Source organism: Diadema setosum, chromosome 21 (genome assembly GCF_964275005.1).
Source record: "Diadema setosum chromosome 21, eeDiaSeto1, whole genome shotgun sequence".
Taxonomy (NCBI): domain Eukaryota; kingdom Metazoa; phylum Echinodermata; class Echinoidea; order Diadematoida; family Diadematidae; genus Diadema; species Diadema setosum.
The window spans coordinates 14,138,672-14,158,832 of record NC_092705.1 but is presented as its reverse complement, the minus strand read 5'-3'; the positions used below and the strand labels follow the sequence as shown (position 1 = coordinate 14,158,832).

The window sequence follows — 20,161 nt, the reverse complement described above, 5'->3', positions numbered from 1 at the left end:
AATATTTCAAGAATTATGAAAGCTGAAAGCCTACCTTATTAAGGTTCTAAAGTATTTGTGCTCTTCTTCCAGATTTAGTGTCAATTTGATCATGAATTCTTTACCCTTGACCTTGAAGCCCTTCTAAAAATAGCTGTAAATTTGTTAACTACAAATTACACACACGACAGGTGTATTATGGCATGATATACTTGTGATTCTTTCACAAACACAAAAGCTTTTTATGGTGTAAATGTATATACTGGAATTAATCTACACTCATGCTTGCAAGATATGTTACAATTAATAACTTTGTTCTGACAATGACCCTCAATTTATGACCTTCAAAATCATGAGAAATGCCTATTCCTCTCCATAAAGACCTGTATTATGTACTAAATAATAGTTGATAATATGGACGTTGCGCCCAACATAATATAGATTCTTATTCTAACCTGTGAAACGCACATTAAAAGGACTGAGAGTCTTCTTTTTCGGGGGATTTGTTCTGTACCTTATGAAAACTTCCAAAATCATTTCAATTCTTATGTATTTTCTTGTTTTTGGAATTTCTTATGTATTTCTTTGTTTTTCATTTTCCAAAGCATAACTGTGTTTTCTTTTATTGGAAATTGTCACGGGCCACTTTTCTACCATAACCAGAATAAAATTAATCAATCAAAGTGATAGATAGTAAAAATGGTCAAGTTTTTATGAGTTTCCAAACAAAGCACTGTTTTCCATAGGAAATGCACACAAAATCACAAAATATTACTGTCCCCTTTTTTGATTGAAATTGAGGGTCATTGTCAGAACAAAGTTATTAATTGTAACATATCTTGCAAGCATGAGTGTAGATTAATTCCAGTATATACATTTACACAAAAAAAAGCTTTTGTGTTTGTGAAAGAATCACAAGTATATCATGCCATAATACACCTGTCGTGTGTGTAATTTGTAGTTAACAAATTTACAGCTATTTTTAGAAGGGCTTCAAGGTCAAGGGTAAAACATTCATGATCAAATTGACACTAAATCTGAAAGAAGAGCACAAATACTTTAGAACCTTAATAAGGTAGGCTTTCAGCTTTCATAATTCTTGAAATATTGCTCTGTGAAATGTCTTTCAAAACACGTATTTATATGCAGTGCAATGAGGAAAATGGAGCAATTTATTGTTTTTATCAAATTTTGGATTAAATTTCAAGGTCATTATTAAGTAATAAAAGTGTTTTGTGGTATATATTACTGAAATATGTATAACAGACTATGCCTACTGCAAATATCACAGGGCTAGTGCTTTTCATCTTGAAAGTGTGGACATTTGAAATGTCCTCTAAACCCAATATGTGATATTACATGGAAATTTGGCCGTTTATGACCATTTTTGGTGGGGTAAATTTGCCATTGAACATTTCGGTAGCAAAATTTCTTTGGTAACACAAGATAATATAGGAAAATGTCTATCAATACACAAAAACTGATGCCATTCCTAGGTGGGACGAAGGGTGATCCGTGACCTTGAATTTGGCACATTTTTCATTTTTGTCAACTTTGAGGGCGCTCTCCGTAAAAACGATGCGCATGAATGCGCTGATTTTTTTCAAAATTACTGAGCAAGTCAAAGCCTTCAACAGCATAATATTTTAGAACCTAAGGTGATGAAATGTGGAAGATATTAGCCTCTAAATATGCATTAAAATTTTCGAAATTAACATTTAACACCATTTTCGGTGACCTCGTGCACGTTAACGAAAAGTCAATTTGGCGTCACAGTAAGTTTTTCTTGCAAAGACTATAAAGTTCTCTCAATGTCCAGATAATGAACATTTTTGCATTAATATCCATGCTAAAACAGTCAATCAAAAATGTCTAATTTTCTTTTAACTAATATTTTGGAATGTGCACCGGTTGCTATGTGAGGCTGTATCTTAGCAACCAATTGACCTTGGGGCAAAATATTTTGGGATTTTCCGTCAGACACTTTGGGGAACATTTGGTGCGATTTTTAAGAAAATCGGAGGGGGTCGGGTGACAAGCACTGGATGATTTGACATGGATTGACCCACTAAACAAATGTGAATCCACACAATGGTTGACAACCAAATTTCTTGAAAAGCATCAAAATATTGTAGATGCAAGTTGATAGTGGCCTAAACTATATAAGTGGACGATGTGGCCTAAACTACATAAGATTTGTTTAATCATTATTCAAAACATATTTCATCCAAAACATCTTGATCAAGATTTAGTTTAATAACATTTGCAATACAGTAGACTTTTGTTACAAAGAACCTCTTATAATCATAACAAAATAAATTTGAGGTCAAAAAATTCAAAATTCATTGATATTTTACTGCTTATGCAACCCTGTTACAACCACGTTTGAATATATAACTAAAGAGATTTCTTCAATCCATTGGTGGTTACTTATACAATAAAGGCCTACTGTATTGCTCCTACATTGTATGTCCAAGAAAAGGAAACCTGCCTTCTTTGTTCTTCATTGTAAATAGAGAACAGTAAATTTAGACATAACTGACTGTAATGCAAGAGCAGCGAAGCATTAAACACTTCTCCATCATATCAATAAAATTTGAACTTATGACCTTTAAATTACACTCAGAGGATGCCGACAGTGCTCTGTGCTTTTATGACTACATATTGTACATTGTCACCCTGCACAGTATACCAAACATTGCATTTGATTACTGCCCTAACTACTGTACAGGCTGTTATTTTCGCACGGGTTTAATTTTCGTGAATTTCCCAAATCACTGTTGGACCGCAAATTTAAAAACACGCGAAAATGTCGCCAGGCACTAGGGTAGTAGTGCACATACATGTATACTAGGCACGGTGTCAATTCGCGAAAACAACATCTCGCAAAAATATCTGTGACCTCCTCATTCACGAAAATATCTGTGCGCAAAAATAACAGCTTATACAGTAATAAATGATTATACACAGGTCACTCATGAAATATAAATCAACCAAAAATTACATCCAGGAAAAACCTTTTTTTTTTTTTTTTTTGTACCAGAGGTCTCACAAGGTTAACAAAATTGTGCTTGCTGTGGTGCATGTTCGGTGATACTGTAAAAGTGGAAATTTTCGCGGTGTTGAAATTTGTGCGCATTTCACGCAACCAGAAACTAGTGCGAAAATAAAAGCATGCGAGTATTTTTGCATGCCATACACGTATGTACCAGTACTTACTGTCTTGATTCCGCGAAATTAAAAACACACTAAACTCTTTTTACCTGGCCAAGCGCGAAAAATTAGATCAGCAAAAATATCTACTTTTACAGCATCCCAGGCTCATACATGTGTGTATTACTTCTTTTCTGTATATCTTACTGCCTCACATGCTTGCTTGTTTTCCCTTTAAATCAGGCATTATCATAGTGTGGTTATGTGCCCTACCCCCCCCCCCCCCCCCCCCCATTATTCCTATTACACTTACAGTGTACAGGTCTAGTGAACTCCTGTTATGATGAACACAGTTAAAACAAAATTCTGGTTACAACAAAATAAAAATTCAGGCTGCAGCATCATCTGCTCTATGGTTTTTAATGTTTATTTGTCTGGTTATACCGAAATTTCGATACATGGAACAAAAGAAAACTGAGGACTTTGTTATAACGGGAGTCCAATGTACATTATGTTACAGGTGTTCACTAACAATTGTGGTAAAGTTCCTCCATTAGTGATCTGGTAATGGAGGATTGACAATACTGTTAATCCCTCTTCCAAGCTCTGTTTGTCTGTGTCATAAACATTGTACAACCCTACAGAGATTCTAACTTTTAAAACCTGATGACTGAGAGTTTAATACGCAATTTTACCAAACCTTTGCTTTATATATGACTTTATGCCTTACCATTGTACATGTACAGATGTATATGACACAAACATACTTTCCATAAGCATGTATGGGTTTTCAATTTACTGTCAAAACTCCTCATTATCAGAAACATTCAAACCAACTGCTTCCACAATGACACCAAAACTAGTGATTGGTTGAAAACATTGACACTGTAATAAGTTCATACTCCGCATATTCTGAGTAAGGGGAAGGGAGGGATATGTGTTATATAACTGGGACAGGGCATGATACTACACTGTATTATGGGGGACACACACTTCACAGAGGAGTGGAATAGATAGTTGAATACTAACTATCTATGTACACATGCAACGTACAACTTGTAAAGTTAACTCTAGTGATTAAATTTTCTTTTTTCACTCTGTTTGTCTACGTTTATAACTACAGGTGATAATAATAAGTAGGTACAAGCCATACCATGGAAAAAATTACGCTGTATGCCTGGGGCCCTCTGATAAATATGCCACTTACTTTATCACCGTCCATAATATCACAACACATACATGTAACCTTGCAATCACTGAAATCATGCTGAAAATGTATACACATTGTTTACTGTCGATTTGTTACGACTGCTTTTAGGATTCAGGTTTAGCCAACATTCAATAAATTTGTATAGGGAATACTTATAATGTAATTCTACATGAAAAGAACCCTGAAATTTTGGTGATGAAAAAGAAAGAAATATACATCCATAAATTAGTGTGCACATATTAACTTAGCTAGGTCCATATAGATTTATTGATAGGTCAATTGAAGTTCATTATTTCCCCTATAACACCAGGGTCATAAACAGACGAGTCAACCATTTTGGTATCTAACACCCATGCAGATGGAAAAATTTATTTCAATGAAACACAGAATTACCTCCAAAAAAAAAAATATCAGCTTTTCCCACAGAAAAAAAAAAAGAAAGAAAAAAAGAAAGAAAAAAAAAGAAAGATTGGACAGGAACGCCTTTCCCCCCAACCGGTCACAAGAGCTACCAAATATACAATGAAAGTTGCATTAGATTTTCCCCTTCAAAAATATCACAAAAAAACAACAACAACAAACAATAACAACAAAATCATGAAGAAGGATAATCACCGCATTGGGATGTTCCTTTATCAGGTAGCTGGGTCGGTCTTCTTAAAGCCGAAGGACAATTTGGGCCGGCCGCTCTTTTTGTTAAGGATAAGGTCCTGTTCGGCCTTGTGCCGGCGCTTTTGCTCGCGCTCAAAGGCCTGGCGCTCCTCGTCCATTTTACGCTGACGCTCAACCATCTCCAAGCGCTCCTCCGCCTAGAAACCAGAAAGACAGGGCTAAATGTGAGCACTTTTGTCATGCAAAAACACCATCATCCACTAAGTTCAACATGTCCACTCTTTCACATCTTCTTTTCTTTCCTGTTTAAACATGATATTACATTTAACACGATTTTCCTCTTTGTTTTTGTTTTGTGGTTTCTTTCTTTTCTATTCCTCCTGAACGGATAACTCACTCAAAAATCTCTCCAGGTATTTTGGAAAACTCTCTCATTCTCCCTAAAACATTGCAAATGTTCAACTCGTTTCACATTGATGGGTGATGAATTCATCACTGTCTAAAAAAGAATCTGTAGCCCTGGAGTAGAGGCAATTATACAGCTCTGAAATTACCATGTGCTAAGTATTAAAGTTCTCTTACATGTAAGCAAGGCAACCAAAAAAAAAAAAAAAAAAGTCCCTTGGGGTGTATACTCACGGTTTGCTGCCTGACATAAGTGCAATTTGTGACCAAATGGACATATTCTCTCTTTGATGAAATTTTAATGGAGATGAAATAGGAAGTAATTACATTCCTTTTCCTTGTCATATTCCAGTAAATATGACACAAGTCTACAGTGTAATGGTTGTTCCATGGTAGAACTTGCATCTGGACTTTCAAACACTGCACCGCTCAGGAAAGTCATCTTTTATCTAAACTCTCTCTGCCTATTGCCCATCTGTATTTCATCTCCTAGTTATTTCATCAATATCCTTTTTCCCTCAAGAGTACCTCCAAAAACAAGACAATTATTTCAAGGTGATGCTTTTTATTAAACCAAACTGGGGAAAAGAAAATGTGTATTTTCAAATGTATATTTTGTCCAAGGGCACCAATTCAATTATTAAAAATTTTGACAGACAAGAGTGATTGGAATAGGAACATTATTTCTGCAAACTGGTCTCAGATCATTTTGAAGAAGAAAAAAAAAAAGAGAAAAAAACAAAACAAAAACCCCCACATACAAAGACAAATCTGGACCAGTTGCAAGTGAAAAACAAACCAAGTTAAACTTGCGAGCCTTCTGCTGCTTCAGAATATTCCTGCTCCTTTTGCCAAGTGGATTCCACCTTTTCAGCACAGCAAACTATTTCCTGCACTTCAAGTTAGCAACGTTATACACAAATCTTCACCTCTGTCAAAGATTGTCTCAAATTGTTAAAAAAAAAGAACAATGAAAGTTAGCAAAAGGGTTCAGTGATGCAATCCGTAACCCTCTCTTTGTCCTCTTGGCAAAAGCTTGACTGTGGAAAAAATCAAGTGGTTAATACATACTGTGTATACATCTAGACTATAACCCTAAAAATCAAAAGTGTAAAGGATAAACAGCTATATGTAGAGGGATTCCTTATAAAGTAATACAGGGACAGTAAAGTTTGTATAAATTTGTCTTTTGCGGAACATTGTGTCTGACGAAAATTAACCAAAAGTGGGGCAAAGGGCAAGAATGAAAAAAAAAAATCCTATGCACAAATAACTAGCTATTTCTAGATGCACATAATTACATTGTGATATGATTGTGAAGACATATATTAGCACTTCAGATTAAAAAAAGTTTGCTTATGCTGTTGATAACATTGATTAAAAAAGGTGTGTTATGTTCATGTGACGGACTTTCAGACATGTCGTATACTGTCAATTTCTTTCCACTTAAAAAAAAAAAAAAAAAAAAAAATCAATGTGGGATGCTGATATGTGGTGTTCACATTATTATCAAAACTATTTTTTCCTCTATACTGATTATTTGTAGAGTAAAAGAAGATATGCTCTGCTACTGTAAGTACACGGGAGATTCCATAACAAAACATCTACAATGCTGAGAAAAAACATACCTGTAGATGCAGTTGAAACTACATACACTTGTAAATGTATAATGTCTTGTCCAGTGAGAAGGAAAGTACACTAAAACTTCATAACATTAGTGACAGAACCACATGCACTTTATCTAACTGAAGATTAAAAAAAATGAAATAAAATAATACAGAAAAGAGTGCAGTACAAGGGAAATGAACATCAAATAGAGAAATGAACCCAACATAGAAATCATGCAACATACATACAGTGTAGTTCTCACTCTACGTGTAGGTACATTTAGATTGTTATTTGAAGCTTTTCAATGATTTTGTTTCAAAGGGGCATGGAGAAAATACAGTACATCCTAAAAATTGATGGACAGCCCTTTAAATTCACTAACTGTGGCCCTCACAATACCGACATGGTTCAAAGATGTTTTCTAACATTATACATATTTCAGATCTGCATATTTTTCAAGTGCCATCACGGATTGGCAATTCGCAGCATTTACAGTGAAGGTATTTACGGAATTATCCCACATACATTGTACATACAACTTGGCAAGCTTTAAAAACTTTGAAAAAAAAAAAATACCCCAATAGGTATTACATGCTACACTGTATAGGGCCAACATGTACATTACCTAAAATCTGTAAAGCACACAATTTTCACAGTAGAAAGATGGCAAATCAAATGGAAGTGCATAATTTAAAGATTTTTGGTGCAAAGAATAGGAGATTAAAAGGAGTTGTCTAACCAATCCTACATTTTATCAGATTTCTTACTCCTTCTCAGTTACAAATGTAAGTAGTGATCAATTTGTTTCCAAAATTTCTTGACTTTGCAGAGAGAAAAAAAAATGGAGATCAAGGGGTATGATATCAAAACTGCTTACATTTGCATGTATAGCAGAAATAAGATATATTGTTTATGTGCCAGTTTTGAAAATTTTTAACGAGGTTAAAAAAATGAAAAGAAATACAATAATTGATGCATTCAACATAGTTAGGCATCACTGCTGTGTAAATGTACAAATTTAAGCTCAAGACAAATGTTGCCGATGTAAACAGGACCTATTCTACATATGTTACCATATATTTTGAAAAGCATTTTAAAGGGTTTCAAAGAACATATTTCTCACTGATTCAAGTGTTCAATCATTCTTGGCAACACTACGTGTACATGAACATACTAGAAAGTAAACATTTTGTGACTGGTTAGACAACTCCTTCAAGTACAAAGTAAACACAAGTTCCCATGTAGAAGTGTGCTTGCAGAGAAGTGGGAATGATAGAATTAAAGTTAGAAGAAACACAGAGTAGTAAATAAAACATCATTAATACTTCAGGTGCCCTTTAAGACAGGAAAATTCTGTGTGACTTAAAGAAAGGTGTCATCAGTCAATGATTGTCCCTATGGCAAATGAATATTACATAACATCAGAATTTACAAAAGCCGGCAAATAAATGGAAATCTAATGATGCATGCACTAGACTCGAACACACATGCTAACAAGCATAGAGGCTGACGGAATAATTTACACAATGAACCAAAATCCTTTCAGAACTAGTAAGAGTTGACACATATCAAATTCTTTTTTGTTTCTTTAATCTTTAATCTGTATCATCCGAACTAAATCAATACAGAATTTACTGGTTTTTTTTTTAAACTGTCAGTCAAATATGAACAGAAATAACATGAACTATGCATGAGTGAAGTGCTTAATGGCTGCTTTCACCTGTATGATAAAATCTGTAAGGTATAAAAAACAGAATGTAACACTGGTGAACCTGTGGATTAAAAGAATTATTGCAACAGTAGATTACAAGTGTATGAAGTAGCATAAGAATCAAAGAAATGCATTAGCACTGATTTTATGATCTTGTACAATGTAGAAGTTTTCACTGTCGTCCCCTCTCATGAAAAAAAAAGGTTCAAACAGGTTAATGTACGTGTAAATACACATGCTTGCATGTTTTATGTATGTGTAAACACTGTATGTGTGTGTGCGAATGTAAATATGAAGAGGGTGTGGATATCTTAGTGATTGTGTCTCGGCCTGACCCCCCACAATGACTGGACAATGACCACTCACCAGCTTCCTCTGCGCATCCTCAATCTTTTGTTGATTCTCCAGCATGATCTTTTCCAGTTCCTCCCGCTTCTTCCGCTCTTCTTCCTGCATAGTCAAAACAGACAAAGTCCTTAGCAACGACCACAGCCGAAGGGTTCACAGACACTATTAGAACAGTCATTGTTAAAGGACGGAGTTCACCATAATATCAAAAATTGTACATAATGTGCAAGGGTATGAGTGGATTGAGTGAATGTAGCAATATTAGAAGAAAACATCAGTGAAAGTTTGAGGATAATCGGGGATTCCGTTAAAAGGTTATGAATTTTTAAAGATTTGGTGCCGTAATCACTGATGAGAAGACTACTACAGCTAGAGGTGTACGTAGTTATAATGTACTATATATGAATGCTTAGAAAGATATTAAGATGAACTTGTCCTTTAAGTTTAGTAGGACCTTTATAAAGTGACTACATCAGTCTAGCTATTCTCATATTATATTTGATGCTAGACTACAAGAAATAGACTGTAGTAAGGTGTAGTAAGGAGAGACCTTTAGAGAGAATTTCACAAGTTTTCTTGCTAACAAAAGTGTGCAGATGACACAGCAGGGTGCTACAAACCAGCTTGCCTGGGTTACTAAATCTCACTCAAGGGCAAGTAAAATCAATGAGCACTTGTCCATTAAGTATGGGGTGGGGCGTTTGACTATGTACAAGTTCATACAATGTACCCATTTGGGAACACCCTTCCATAATTCAACTGATTTTAGCTGGCATAGATGTACACGTAGGCACATGCAGTCAGATACAATACACAAAACAACTGTCTTGCACAACGTGCACGTAAAAACTGTTGAAGAACGGCTTGTTCTTCAGGATACGGTTCTGTAGATAAGCGATACAAAAACTTTTGTTACATACAAGTATACATGTGGTTAAGAAAATAATTTAGTGATGCTAGACTTATATACGAGGCTGAATAGTGTTAGAACACACACCTCATTGTACCACATCTCCACAGTAATAGTACTTGACATCACTATCTAACATCCACCCCTTTGCTTGATGTGGCTCTCCTGCAAAATCCCTTGCACTAACCTCTTTGGCTTGCTGAGCTGCGAGTTCTGCTTCCCTCTGTTTCTCCATCTCCTCCATCATCTCTTTCTCCATGATCCGCTTGGCCTCCTCCACTCGTCTCCTCACCTCCTCCTCGATGTCATCTTTCCTCTTCTCCAGCTCCTCCTCCACCCGCTGGGCGACCATCTCTTCCACTCTCCGCGTCACTTCCTCCTCGATCAGCTTCGCCTCCATCTCCTGCTGACGTCTGCAAGGAGTTGAAATGATTCAGAAGTACATTGAAATATGTTCTCCCACAACACACAGACATCATACAAAAGCGCATGAGAGATGCAGGGTCTACATCTCTCATACACATAAATTGTATGTGGCAATGCCGTAATTTGTGAGTCAGTTTTAGTTCCAGAACAAGACCTGGACAAAAATTAGATTCTAGAAGTACTGGTATGCTCATGTCTTCTCTTTTCTTTTTTTTCCTCTTTCTTTCCATTTTTGTTTTTGTTTTTTCTTTTTGGTCTCATACAGTATACTGTACATGTTCATATATGCGAATGATGCTTGATACATAAACATACATTGTAAATGCTGAGTACATGTAACAAATGATTGTTTTTCAGCATTTATTCACTTAAACCTCACTCAGGAGTTCATATTAGACACTCTTGTGTCTGCCTTTCTACTGTTCAAAGAAGAGTCAACTGGAGGTCAACAATGTGTCAGCATACAACCACTAAAAACATTGTCAAATTCATACAATAAATGGGACAAGATCAGGACCATCAATGCTACACACAAACCATGAAAAGAATCTCAAGAAAGAGTTCCTTTGGAAGCCCTCCATATGATTTCTTCATCACATTTACTTCACACTACTTTTCCAGTAGTATATACATGTACTACTTTTCCATTACATGGTACATGTATATTTCTTCCCTTCAAGAGGTGAAAAAACACAAACCTGTACAGTTCACTGTACTGTACAGTGTATGTCAAGCAACAGTTATGATTGGCATAGATTTTACATTTTCTGCATGTCAATGCACAACTGAACATTGCACCTCTCCTAAATTTCTACAAGTGTACCTAATACAATATGTACAAAACATGTACAATTGTATACGTATGTGTGGGACTAGCTGGAAAACCAATATCCCACCACACTGCACTGATTACAAGTACATAACGCAGTTTGGGTTTTGGCCCACATCACAACAGAAACCCTAGGGGAGAGTGGGGCGATGTGGGACATTATTTCAAGTTCGCCGATTTTCTTCTTACATTGTATATCTTTTTATAGAAGAGATGATTACATGTACATTTCCTTTTGGGCTTGCATGAAGGTTCATATGGTAGGTTACATACATGTAAAGAGCCATGGTAAGCTGGGGATGGCACTGTTCTCAATTTTCTGCAGTTAATGAACAGAAACAAGGAAAAGTAGAAATTACGCGGTGCGTAATATATGTCCCCGCCGGAAGTAGCATTTAGTAGCAAAATGTACAATATAGGTAAAAAGATGAAGGTCAAAGGTCAAAGAAGTCAAAGGTCAAAATTCTACGTAGAAGTTTTGAAGCCCTCACCTAGTGCCATCACATAAAGCAAACGGAATCGAAATCGGGTTAGAAATGGCGAAGGAGTAGCATTTTGTAGCCAATGTACAATATAGGTAAAAAAAATCAAGGTCAAAGGTCAAAGAAGTCAAAGGTCAAAATTCTGTGTATAAGTTTTGAAGCCCTCACCTAGTGCCATCACATAAAGCAAACGGAATCAAAATCGGGTTATAAATGGCGAAGGAGTAGCATTTGGTAGGAAAATGTACAATACAGGTCAAAAATCAAGGTCAAAGGTCAAAGAAGTCAAAGGTCAAAATTCTGTGTAGAAGTTTTGAAGCCCTCACCTAGTGCCATCACTTAAAGCAAACGGAATTGTAATCGGGTTACAAATGGCGAAGGAGTAGCATTTTGTAGGCAATGTACAATACAGGTCAAAAATCAAGGTCAAAGGTCAAAGAAGTCAAAGGTCAAAATTCTGTGTAGAAGTTTTGAAGCCCTCACCTAGTGCCATCATATAAAGCAAACGGAATCAAAATCGGGTTAGAAATGGCGAAGGAGTAGCATTTTGAAGCAAAATGTACAATATAGGTCAAAGGTCAAGGTCAAAGGTCACAACTGAAATTCTGTATAGAAGTTTCAAAGCTCCCATGTAGTGCTATCATATAAAGCAAACAGAATCAAAATCGGGTTAGAAATGGCGAAGGAGTAGCATTTTGAACATTTTGATCACACACGGACGCACACACGGACACACGGACGGACGGACGGACACACGGACGGACGGACGGACGGACGGACACACGGACACACACACGTACGGAGCCCGTTTCATAGTCCCCTGCTCGAACTCGTTCGGCGGGGACAAAAACCTTATTTTTGGGGAGAAGTTGACCCACCTGTGGGTAAAGTGGGACAACAGCAAAGGGAAAAATGGGACGGTGGGGGTGAAGTGGGACATCCTATAGAAATGTCAAAGTTGGAAGGTGTAATGAAACATTGGTAATTAAAATAGTCAAACATGCTTTACAATTATCTTTATTTCAACAAAACAAGTTTGAACAACATGTTTGAAAATCTGAACTGCTTAAATTGTTTCCTTGCCCAGTAGTTAATAAATACGCCTGTATAAACTTAGGCCTGCTGTATCTCCATTATCTTTATTGATCTTTACATTTTCTTTTCAGATTACATCAACTGTGAATTTGGGTAATAAATATTGTTTGACTCATCTTACATGTAATATGTATGTTTGTTTTGTATGAATTAGTTTTCTATGTTAGAAAGTATATGATGTACATTGTATTTAAATATTAATAGCCATTTCAACCAACCATGTAATAATTTTTCGTTTGTGTTTAGCTTTTAGTATGAAGATCAAGGTGACCAATCTCGACTAGCACGTGTGCTAACTTTTGGTTTCCTTGTTAACAACAACTTTGTAGAATTACGCTACATGTATCACATTTAAATCTCAAATGAGTTTATTTAATCATGTTATTGTAAAGGAGTAATAGATTATGTATTTTTTTTTTCATATATGTATGTAAATACAATTGTATAATGATTGAAAATGTACATGTTCAAATGTTGTTGCTAATAAAACTTCAAACTTTTGGAAACTTTTGGAAATACATGTAATGGTATTATGAGGGACAAATGGGACATGTTGTCCCAACTGTCCCTCACATGACATTACACTGTACATAAATATGTACAGTCTGTAGGACTACTCAGTAACCATGCAGGCATTTGTCAAAAACAAGTTATATTAGTTGCATATTAATAAGGCTCACCACCAGCTTAAATTGTACCCTTGAAATCATGAATACAAAGACAACAGGTTAATTAACCTGATTTCAAAAAAAATATATATTTTGGGGAAAATTTTCATTAGCAATTTATACTTACTTAGAATTTGCCGAACTGCATGGCTTTTTAGTGTGATGTATGGTTGCTACAAGCTTGTACATTGTAGGGGCTTATTGTAGATATAAACCAACTGCTGATTGGTTGGACAGTTTTTGATTCAGAGAACGTGTCCCACTTGACCCGCGTCCCAACTCACCCCGCTCTCCCCTACACTAGCACCCCTTAAATGGAAATTAAACTTGATTATGTTGATAATATTGGCATTATTTGGTCAGGACCTGAGTAATCTGCACTACTTCAAAGCTGCAATTACATTGTATTTGCAAAATATCTGCATCTTGACCAGGCTGAGGACTTAGTGATGCAGTTCCAAAATGATACAGATTTCCAAGGTGCTGTTTAAAGGTCACCTCCCCCCCCCCCCCCACCCCCTGCAAAATTGGAGGGGTGTACACAGTTACCATGATGATGACCAGTAAGCTTAAATTTGAGTATTTCTTTCTTCTTCCAGGCAAACAAAAAGTGTAGTTTACACTGAAGTTTGTAAATGCTCTAACCCATACACTCTGGATTCTGTGCAATAGTGAAATCTGTACAAAATGGTAGGAGTGTACTCGGCAAGAATATGGAGTAATTTTACAGCTGTACGTCAGAAAGGATACAAACTGTACTTTTGCTCAATTTCTGGCACTAATGGAGTTTCATATCAAAGTAGGTACGGTTGTATCTGAAGTTTAGCTGCACAACAAACTGCGTCAAAAAAACTGCATAAAGTACTTGTCGACATGTACAAAATGTATTAAATCACTTAAGTAAATCTGAATCACACACAATTGTATGTAGGAAGCATCAATTTTGACTTTGATACTTGGCATCACTGCACTGCTCAGAACAAAATTAGAATCTATACCTGAAAGCGCATGGTAGTGGTCAGTGTACACACTACATGTACGCGAAAATAATTTATAAGATTAGAACCTATATTTAATCAACAGAGACCATGCCATGCAAACAATGTTAATGTCAATAACTGAAAGTAAGTCCTGTATGTTACTTTACAGATGCATATGCTTTTATGTCAGACTTCCCTTTAAAAAAGAGAGAAAGTATTGATGTATAATATTATTGAAACCCAGTTGTCTTCTTGTCATGTTTTGTTTTGTTTTGTTATGTTTTATGTTTGTTTGTTTTTTTGATTTTTGTTTTGTTTTTGTTGGGTGTGCGTGCTTGTGTATTTCATCATCTCACATAACCCTCTCTTTATCTTTCCTTTCCACCCCCTCCCTTCATTCCTACCCTTGTTTTATGTAAATAATCTCCCTTCACCCCATTGCACATAGCCTCCCTTGTCTAACCCTGTTTTCGTTTGAGATTGTGTATCTTTTGTTGTTTTTTTTTCTTCCACTATGTATACAGGATACATGTATTTTTTTCCTCTTTTATTCCCGAGGGACCTTGTCTTACAAGCTATGCTTCATTAAGGTCTCCTCGTTTGCCTTTCTCAAAATATTGTTACCCTTTCTTATCATTTCACATACACATGTAATTATATATTTATGTATCTGCAAAAATTTAGTGTTAGTTGTTTGTTGTTCCTATATACTCCTGAAAGAAAGTGTCAATGTTATTGTTATGTTATTGTTATATTGCTTATTGTTGGAAGAAAGACAAATGAATAAATAAACTTGAACTTGAACCATGCGTTCTTGTCACTAGAACTAGTATAGTAAAGATGGGCCTCTAGAAGCCCTTTCTTCTAACAACAGTCTACAATATGTTTATGACTACAAAGAGTAGAGTCTATGCAGTGTGGCTCAAATTCATGCGACTGTGAGTGATCTGATATGTGTTTGAATGTAGCCTGTGCAATATTGATGCAATTTGGTCATGCAGAATAAGATCTATCGGGTAGGCCTAATTAAACCGATTTTATTTATACTGGAGTACAAATGTACATGTAGGTGCCTTACTTAATACTCCGCCTAACCACAGCTCAGCCTCAGGTAAGCTTGGTCCCTGTTGTAAGAAGTCATAGGGACCATAACTACAATTGTACAGTATAAATATCGGATCCAGGACAACTCGCCCTCGAGACAGGTCGCCCCGAAGACAGCTCGCCCTCGTTTTTCGAGGGCGAGTTGTCTTGGGTCTGAGGGTGAGTTGTCTCAAGTGGCGAAGGAATATACCCCGAATGTTTGATTTAATTTCAGACAAATAAAAGCTGCTTAAAATGATTTTGCATTTATCTGCCTAAATTGAATTCAAGAATGCACACAGTTTCTATTTTCTCTGATTAAATCATTCTTAAAATGAAAATTATGGCATTTTGTTATCCCATTTTCCCAGCCCTGAGATCGCTAGAATTGCTGAATTGTCCATGCCCAATTTGAGCTCACCCCCTGATTCTTCTCGGCAAACTGCAGTAAATTTTTTGACTTTGAATGCACCTCTTAGACTTCATTTACGATTCAGGTTTGTATTATTGATTAATGATGCTAGATAGTAGGTTAAATTTGATTAATATTTCACTGTCTTCGTTTATTCAGCAAAAGAAGAAGATACGATCTCGCCCTCGCCTCTTTTTCTCCCGCTGGCGCGGCATGCATTGTAGGTTGCATGCTGCATTGTGTTCCTGTTAACTGGAGTACAAGCAGCCTACAATGCACGCCGCGCTAGCCGAAGAAAAAGAGGCGAGGGCGAGATTGACTCTACTTCTTCTTCTGCTGAATAAACGATGACAGTGAAATATATTAACCGAATTCACTCTAATATCTAGCATCATTACAGTGTAATCATAAATGAAGTCTAGGAGGTGCATTCAAAATCCAAAAATTTACTGCAGTTTGCTGATGAGAATCAGGGGGCGAGCGCAGATTGGGCATGGACGATTCGGCAATTCTTGCGATCTCAGGGCTGGGAAAATGCGATAACAAAATGCCATAATTTTCATTTTAAAAATGATTTTAACATTTAGTCGGAGAAAATACAAACTGTGTGCACTCTTAAATTTGATTTAGGCAGATAAATGCAAAGTCATTTTAAGCAGCTTTTATTTTGTCTGAAATTAAATCAAACATTCGGGGTATATTCCTTCGCCACTTGAGACAACTCACCCTCGGACCCAAGACAACTCGCCCTCGAAAAACGAGGGCGAGCTGTCTTCGGGGGACTTGTCTCGAGGGCGAGTTGTCTGGCGCCCTAAATATCGTACGGGGGTGTTTCATAAAGCTGTTCGTAAAGTTACGAATGACTTATGAGCGACTGGTGATCAGTTCTTGTGCTGAATTATGGAAATTCTGATAAGTGTTGCACATCAGAACTGATCACCAGTCGCTCGTAAGTTGTTCGATACTTTACGAACAGCTTTATGAAACACCCCCAGGCCCAGAACAGCATCCATCAGCACCTAACTTCTAACCCAAACAGTGTCCCGTTAGTCAAAATAGAAATTAGAATAGGCCTAACATACGTTAGAGTCTATCGTTAGTAGACATTCCAGAAGTTCTACAATGTAGACCCCAGGCTAGGCCTTTAATAACAAGTACGAGTAAAAACTCAAAGTTAAACATTGTTTTAATATTGCAACAGGATACCAAACACAGCTCTTTCCAAATTAACATGAAATTATCGGTTTAAAAGCCATAAATAGCACGCCTTGCCCCGCCAGCGGCTTTCCTACGAAATCTCACATTCTTCTTTGTCTTTCCATCTCCATTCGTTTTTCCTCCTCTTGCCGTCTTTGCTTTTCCTCCTGTGCATTCCGCTTGCTCAAATCCCTGCCAAATATGTCAATTTCTGGGCTTGGAGTCCTTCTCTTTGATTTTGATCGGGATCTTTCATGTCTCCTTCGTTCTCTTGACCTGGACCTGGATCTCCTAGAAGATTTACTGCTTTTATGCCTTTCTGATCTGTCCCTTTCTCTTGATCTATCACGTTCTTTCCTTTCATGTTTCTCTCGCGCCTTCGATTTTGATCGTGATCTCGATCTGGAACGTGTCCGGGATCGCTTCTTTTTACTGGATTTCCTCTCTGGAGAAGAACTTTTACTTCTGGAACGCGGCATTTTGCTCTCAAAGTTATATTCTTGAAGAGTTCAAGCTGTTTTTCACGCAATCTTCAGTCACAGATGAAATATTTGTAAAACAAGTGTCACCTTCGGTCCATTTTCTTTCCTAGCGGCAAGTGCGTCACACGTATGGCTGTGACGACGATGTGTATACGACGAGCTACTATACTACAACATACAACATTGAACCTTGTCGCTCGCCTAGCCGCCTCGCGCGCCGCTGTTCAAGGTGTAATTGTGGCTTGGCGTGTACACTACGTAGCGTCGAAGAATCATCGCGCATGCAACCAAGAGGTTACAATGTACATGTACTGTTTGCACGACACCTCCGCAGCCCAGTCGCGCAGAGTATCCTTGCGGGTACAGCATATGGAATTTCTTTTCCCACCAACTCTTGCGCAGACCTGGTTTTTCATCCAACCAATCAAAAGGTTTGGTAGACGGTCTATGAATTTTGTTTCTTTAATTGCATTTTAAATTTTCATATTTGAACGGAATGACAGACTTCATAATAAGAATTTCGTTTTGAAATGATACTTGGAAACGTGTTCTTTAGCAACCTATGTGTGTTCGTCCTAGGAGGAGATACAAGGACCTAAAGTAAAACAATATACCATGTAATCCGTATAACTCAACGTAATTAGAGTCTTCGATATTATAGAGCACATCAAGACATATAGATAATTATAAAGAAGCTGATAACGCGTGAAATCCCAGGGTGAAATCTTAGAAAGCTGGCTGCAGACCATGTGAATGTCGTGTTGACACTGTATGTAAAATATCGATATTTTCAGCAACAGTTACTGTACAAGTTTTGTAGATATCGTCATCAGCTCATGTTGAAATAAAATATTCATTCTAACCTTTCCCATTTTCTGACGTCACGGAAAATTTGTAGAAGTACAATATTGTACTAGTATTGGAAAGGAGGCGCGATACACGAAATGTTCTCTTCAGTTCCTTTTTTTTTTTTTTTTTTCATGTATCAATATCATACAGTTACACCATAATTGCTTTGGGAGTTTTGATTCTTTCTGTTGACTATCCGTCTATGGATATAACACACAACGTCAAGAGAATGATTGCTCGAAGAAGTTATGGGTAACTGAGGTTGGAAAAAAATCCTGAAAATAATAACATCTTTCATAATGTGCTAAGCGCATCCCGTCCCCCGAGTCCTCCTCCCCCTCTCTTCTTCTCTCTCCCTCCCTCTCTTTTTCTTCCCAACTAGTAACAGGTAATTTAGGTTTTAAAAAAAAAATCTCAAAATATTATCGTTTAAGATGTGACAACAAGGGGTGGATCCAGGAATTTCGTGAAGGGGCGCAAACAATATTTCTGGTGCTACTTCCGGGGTTTATTTCATTTTTTTTTCTTTTTAGTTCTTTTATTTTAACAACAAATAAAGAGGGGGGGGGGGGCGCCCCCTCTGAATCCGCTAGATTGGACAAGGATCAAGGACCCCCCCCCCACTTCATCTTCCTTATCGATATGTCTCTTATATCTGATCTCTTGCTACAGTTATGTTTGATATATTTTGAGTCGAAGTGATGCTTGATGTATACACATTTCAAATCTCTGGTGAAAAAAAAAATATGAGTGTGTCCTCCATGACCGAAGAGTATATAGACCTACATTTTTAAGAGGTAGGGATAAAAGGGATAGGGATTAAACTTTTAGGGATAAAACTATTTATTGAGCTATCTATCTGTTTTATCATATATATATATATATATATATATATATATATATATATGACCCTGCACCACAAAACCAACAAAAAGTCGCCAGACATGAATTTTTAGTTAAAGGTCCTGTTTACCTTTGGGAAGAGTAATTTAAAAATGTTCAAGATATCACATTTAATGCATATGTGTAGGTCTGTTGTATCACAAAACCATCCTACCATATAAAGTTTTCACAAGAAAGCCTAAAATATAAGGAGATATAAGTGTTTTTCTCATCAAACCATAACTGTAGACAGTTTAGTCTGGCACATTTTTATCATAACTATTGTTCACATTTTGGGTATTTAACAATACTTAACATTGATTATATGGATTTAAATTTTTACAGTGGTTGTTTCTATCCCAAACTCACATTTTGGAACTATTTTGATGCACTAATGCTGGGTTTTTGTTTCATCTGCAAAAATAATGGTAAATTATGCCTTTAAGGTCAGATTCTGAAAGAGCAGACTCTAAGCTTTGAAATTATGTACGTGTATAACTCAATTCAAATGGACTCCCCTAACCTATATAAATATTGGAAAGAAAACACAAAAAGTGTGAACTGAGAAAAGAGGCTCAGAAGTACAGCGTCCATTCAAGCGCTTAATAGGGAGCTTTAGATTTTAGACGCGCGGACGTTCAAAGGAGAAAAAACATGGTCTGAGCGTGCGCAGTAGCGCACGTCAAGTTACTGCGCACGCTCAGACCATGTTTTTTTTTTTCCATTTGAACGTCCGCGCGTCTAAAATCTAAAGCTCCCTAATCTTGAACCAAGCCGCGCTAGCTGTGGGATGAAAGGGACAAAACACAGGATGTCAACCACCGGAGCAACAACAATGGA

The 20,161-nt window shown here is 36.7% G+C and overlaps 1 protein-coding gene across 2 annotated transcripts; it reads right to left on the bottom strand.

Annotated features, from left to right (window-relative positions):
* Nucleotides 1-3,428: 3,428 nt before the first annotated feature.
* On the bottom strand, nt 3,429-17,727 carry LOC140244204 (uncharacterized). Of its 2 annotated transcripts, XM_072323836.1 has the most exons (4): nt 17,214-17,727; nt 10,124-10,349; nt 9,045-9,128; nt 3,429-5,151 (listed from the first exon to the last, which is right to left on the bottom strand). In XM_072323836.1, exons 1-4 carry the CDS (start codon nt 17,585-17,587, stop codon nt 4,978-4,980), a joined length of 858 nt encoding a protein of 285 aa, XP_072179937.1. In that variant the 5' UTR covers nt 17,588-17,727; the 3' UTR covers nt 3,429-4,977. The 2 variants fall into 2 exon arrangements, with proteins under 2 accessions (XP_072179937.1, XP_072179936.1); XM_072323835.1 differs by lacking the exon at nt 3,429-5,151 and having other exon boundaries at nt 7,826-9,128.
* Between the last annotated feature and the right edge of the window lie 2,434 nt (nt 17,728-20,161).

Excerpts from the sequence above, each read along its gene's own strand:
- LOC140244204 (XM_072323835.1), bottom strand. The coding sequence starts at position 17,587 with ATGCCGCGTTCCAGAAGTAAAAGTTCTTCTCCAGAGAGGAAATCCAGT. Across the intron at positions 10,350-17,213 it reads ATGGAAAGACAAAGAAGAAT|ACGTCAGCAGGAGATGGAGG; the intron begins GTGAGATTTCGT and ends AACTCCTTGCAG. Across the intron at positions 9,129-10,123 it reads CAGCTCAGCAAGCCAAAGAG|GAAGAAGAGCGGAAGAAGCG; the intron begins GTTAGTGCAAGG and ends TTGACTATGCAG.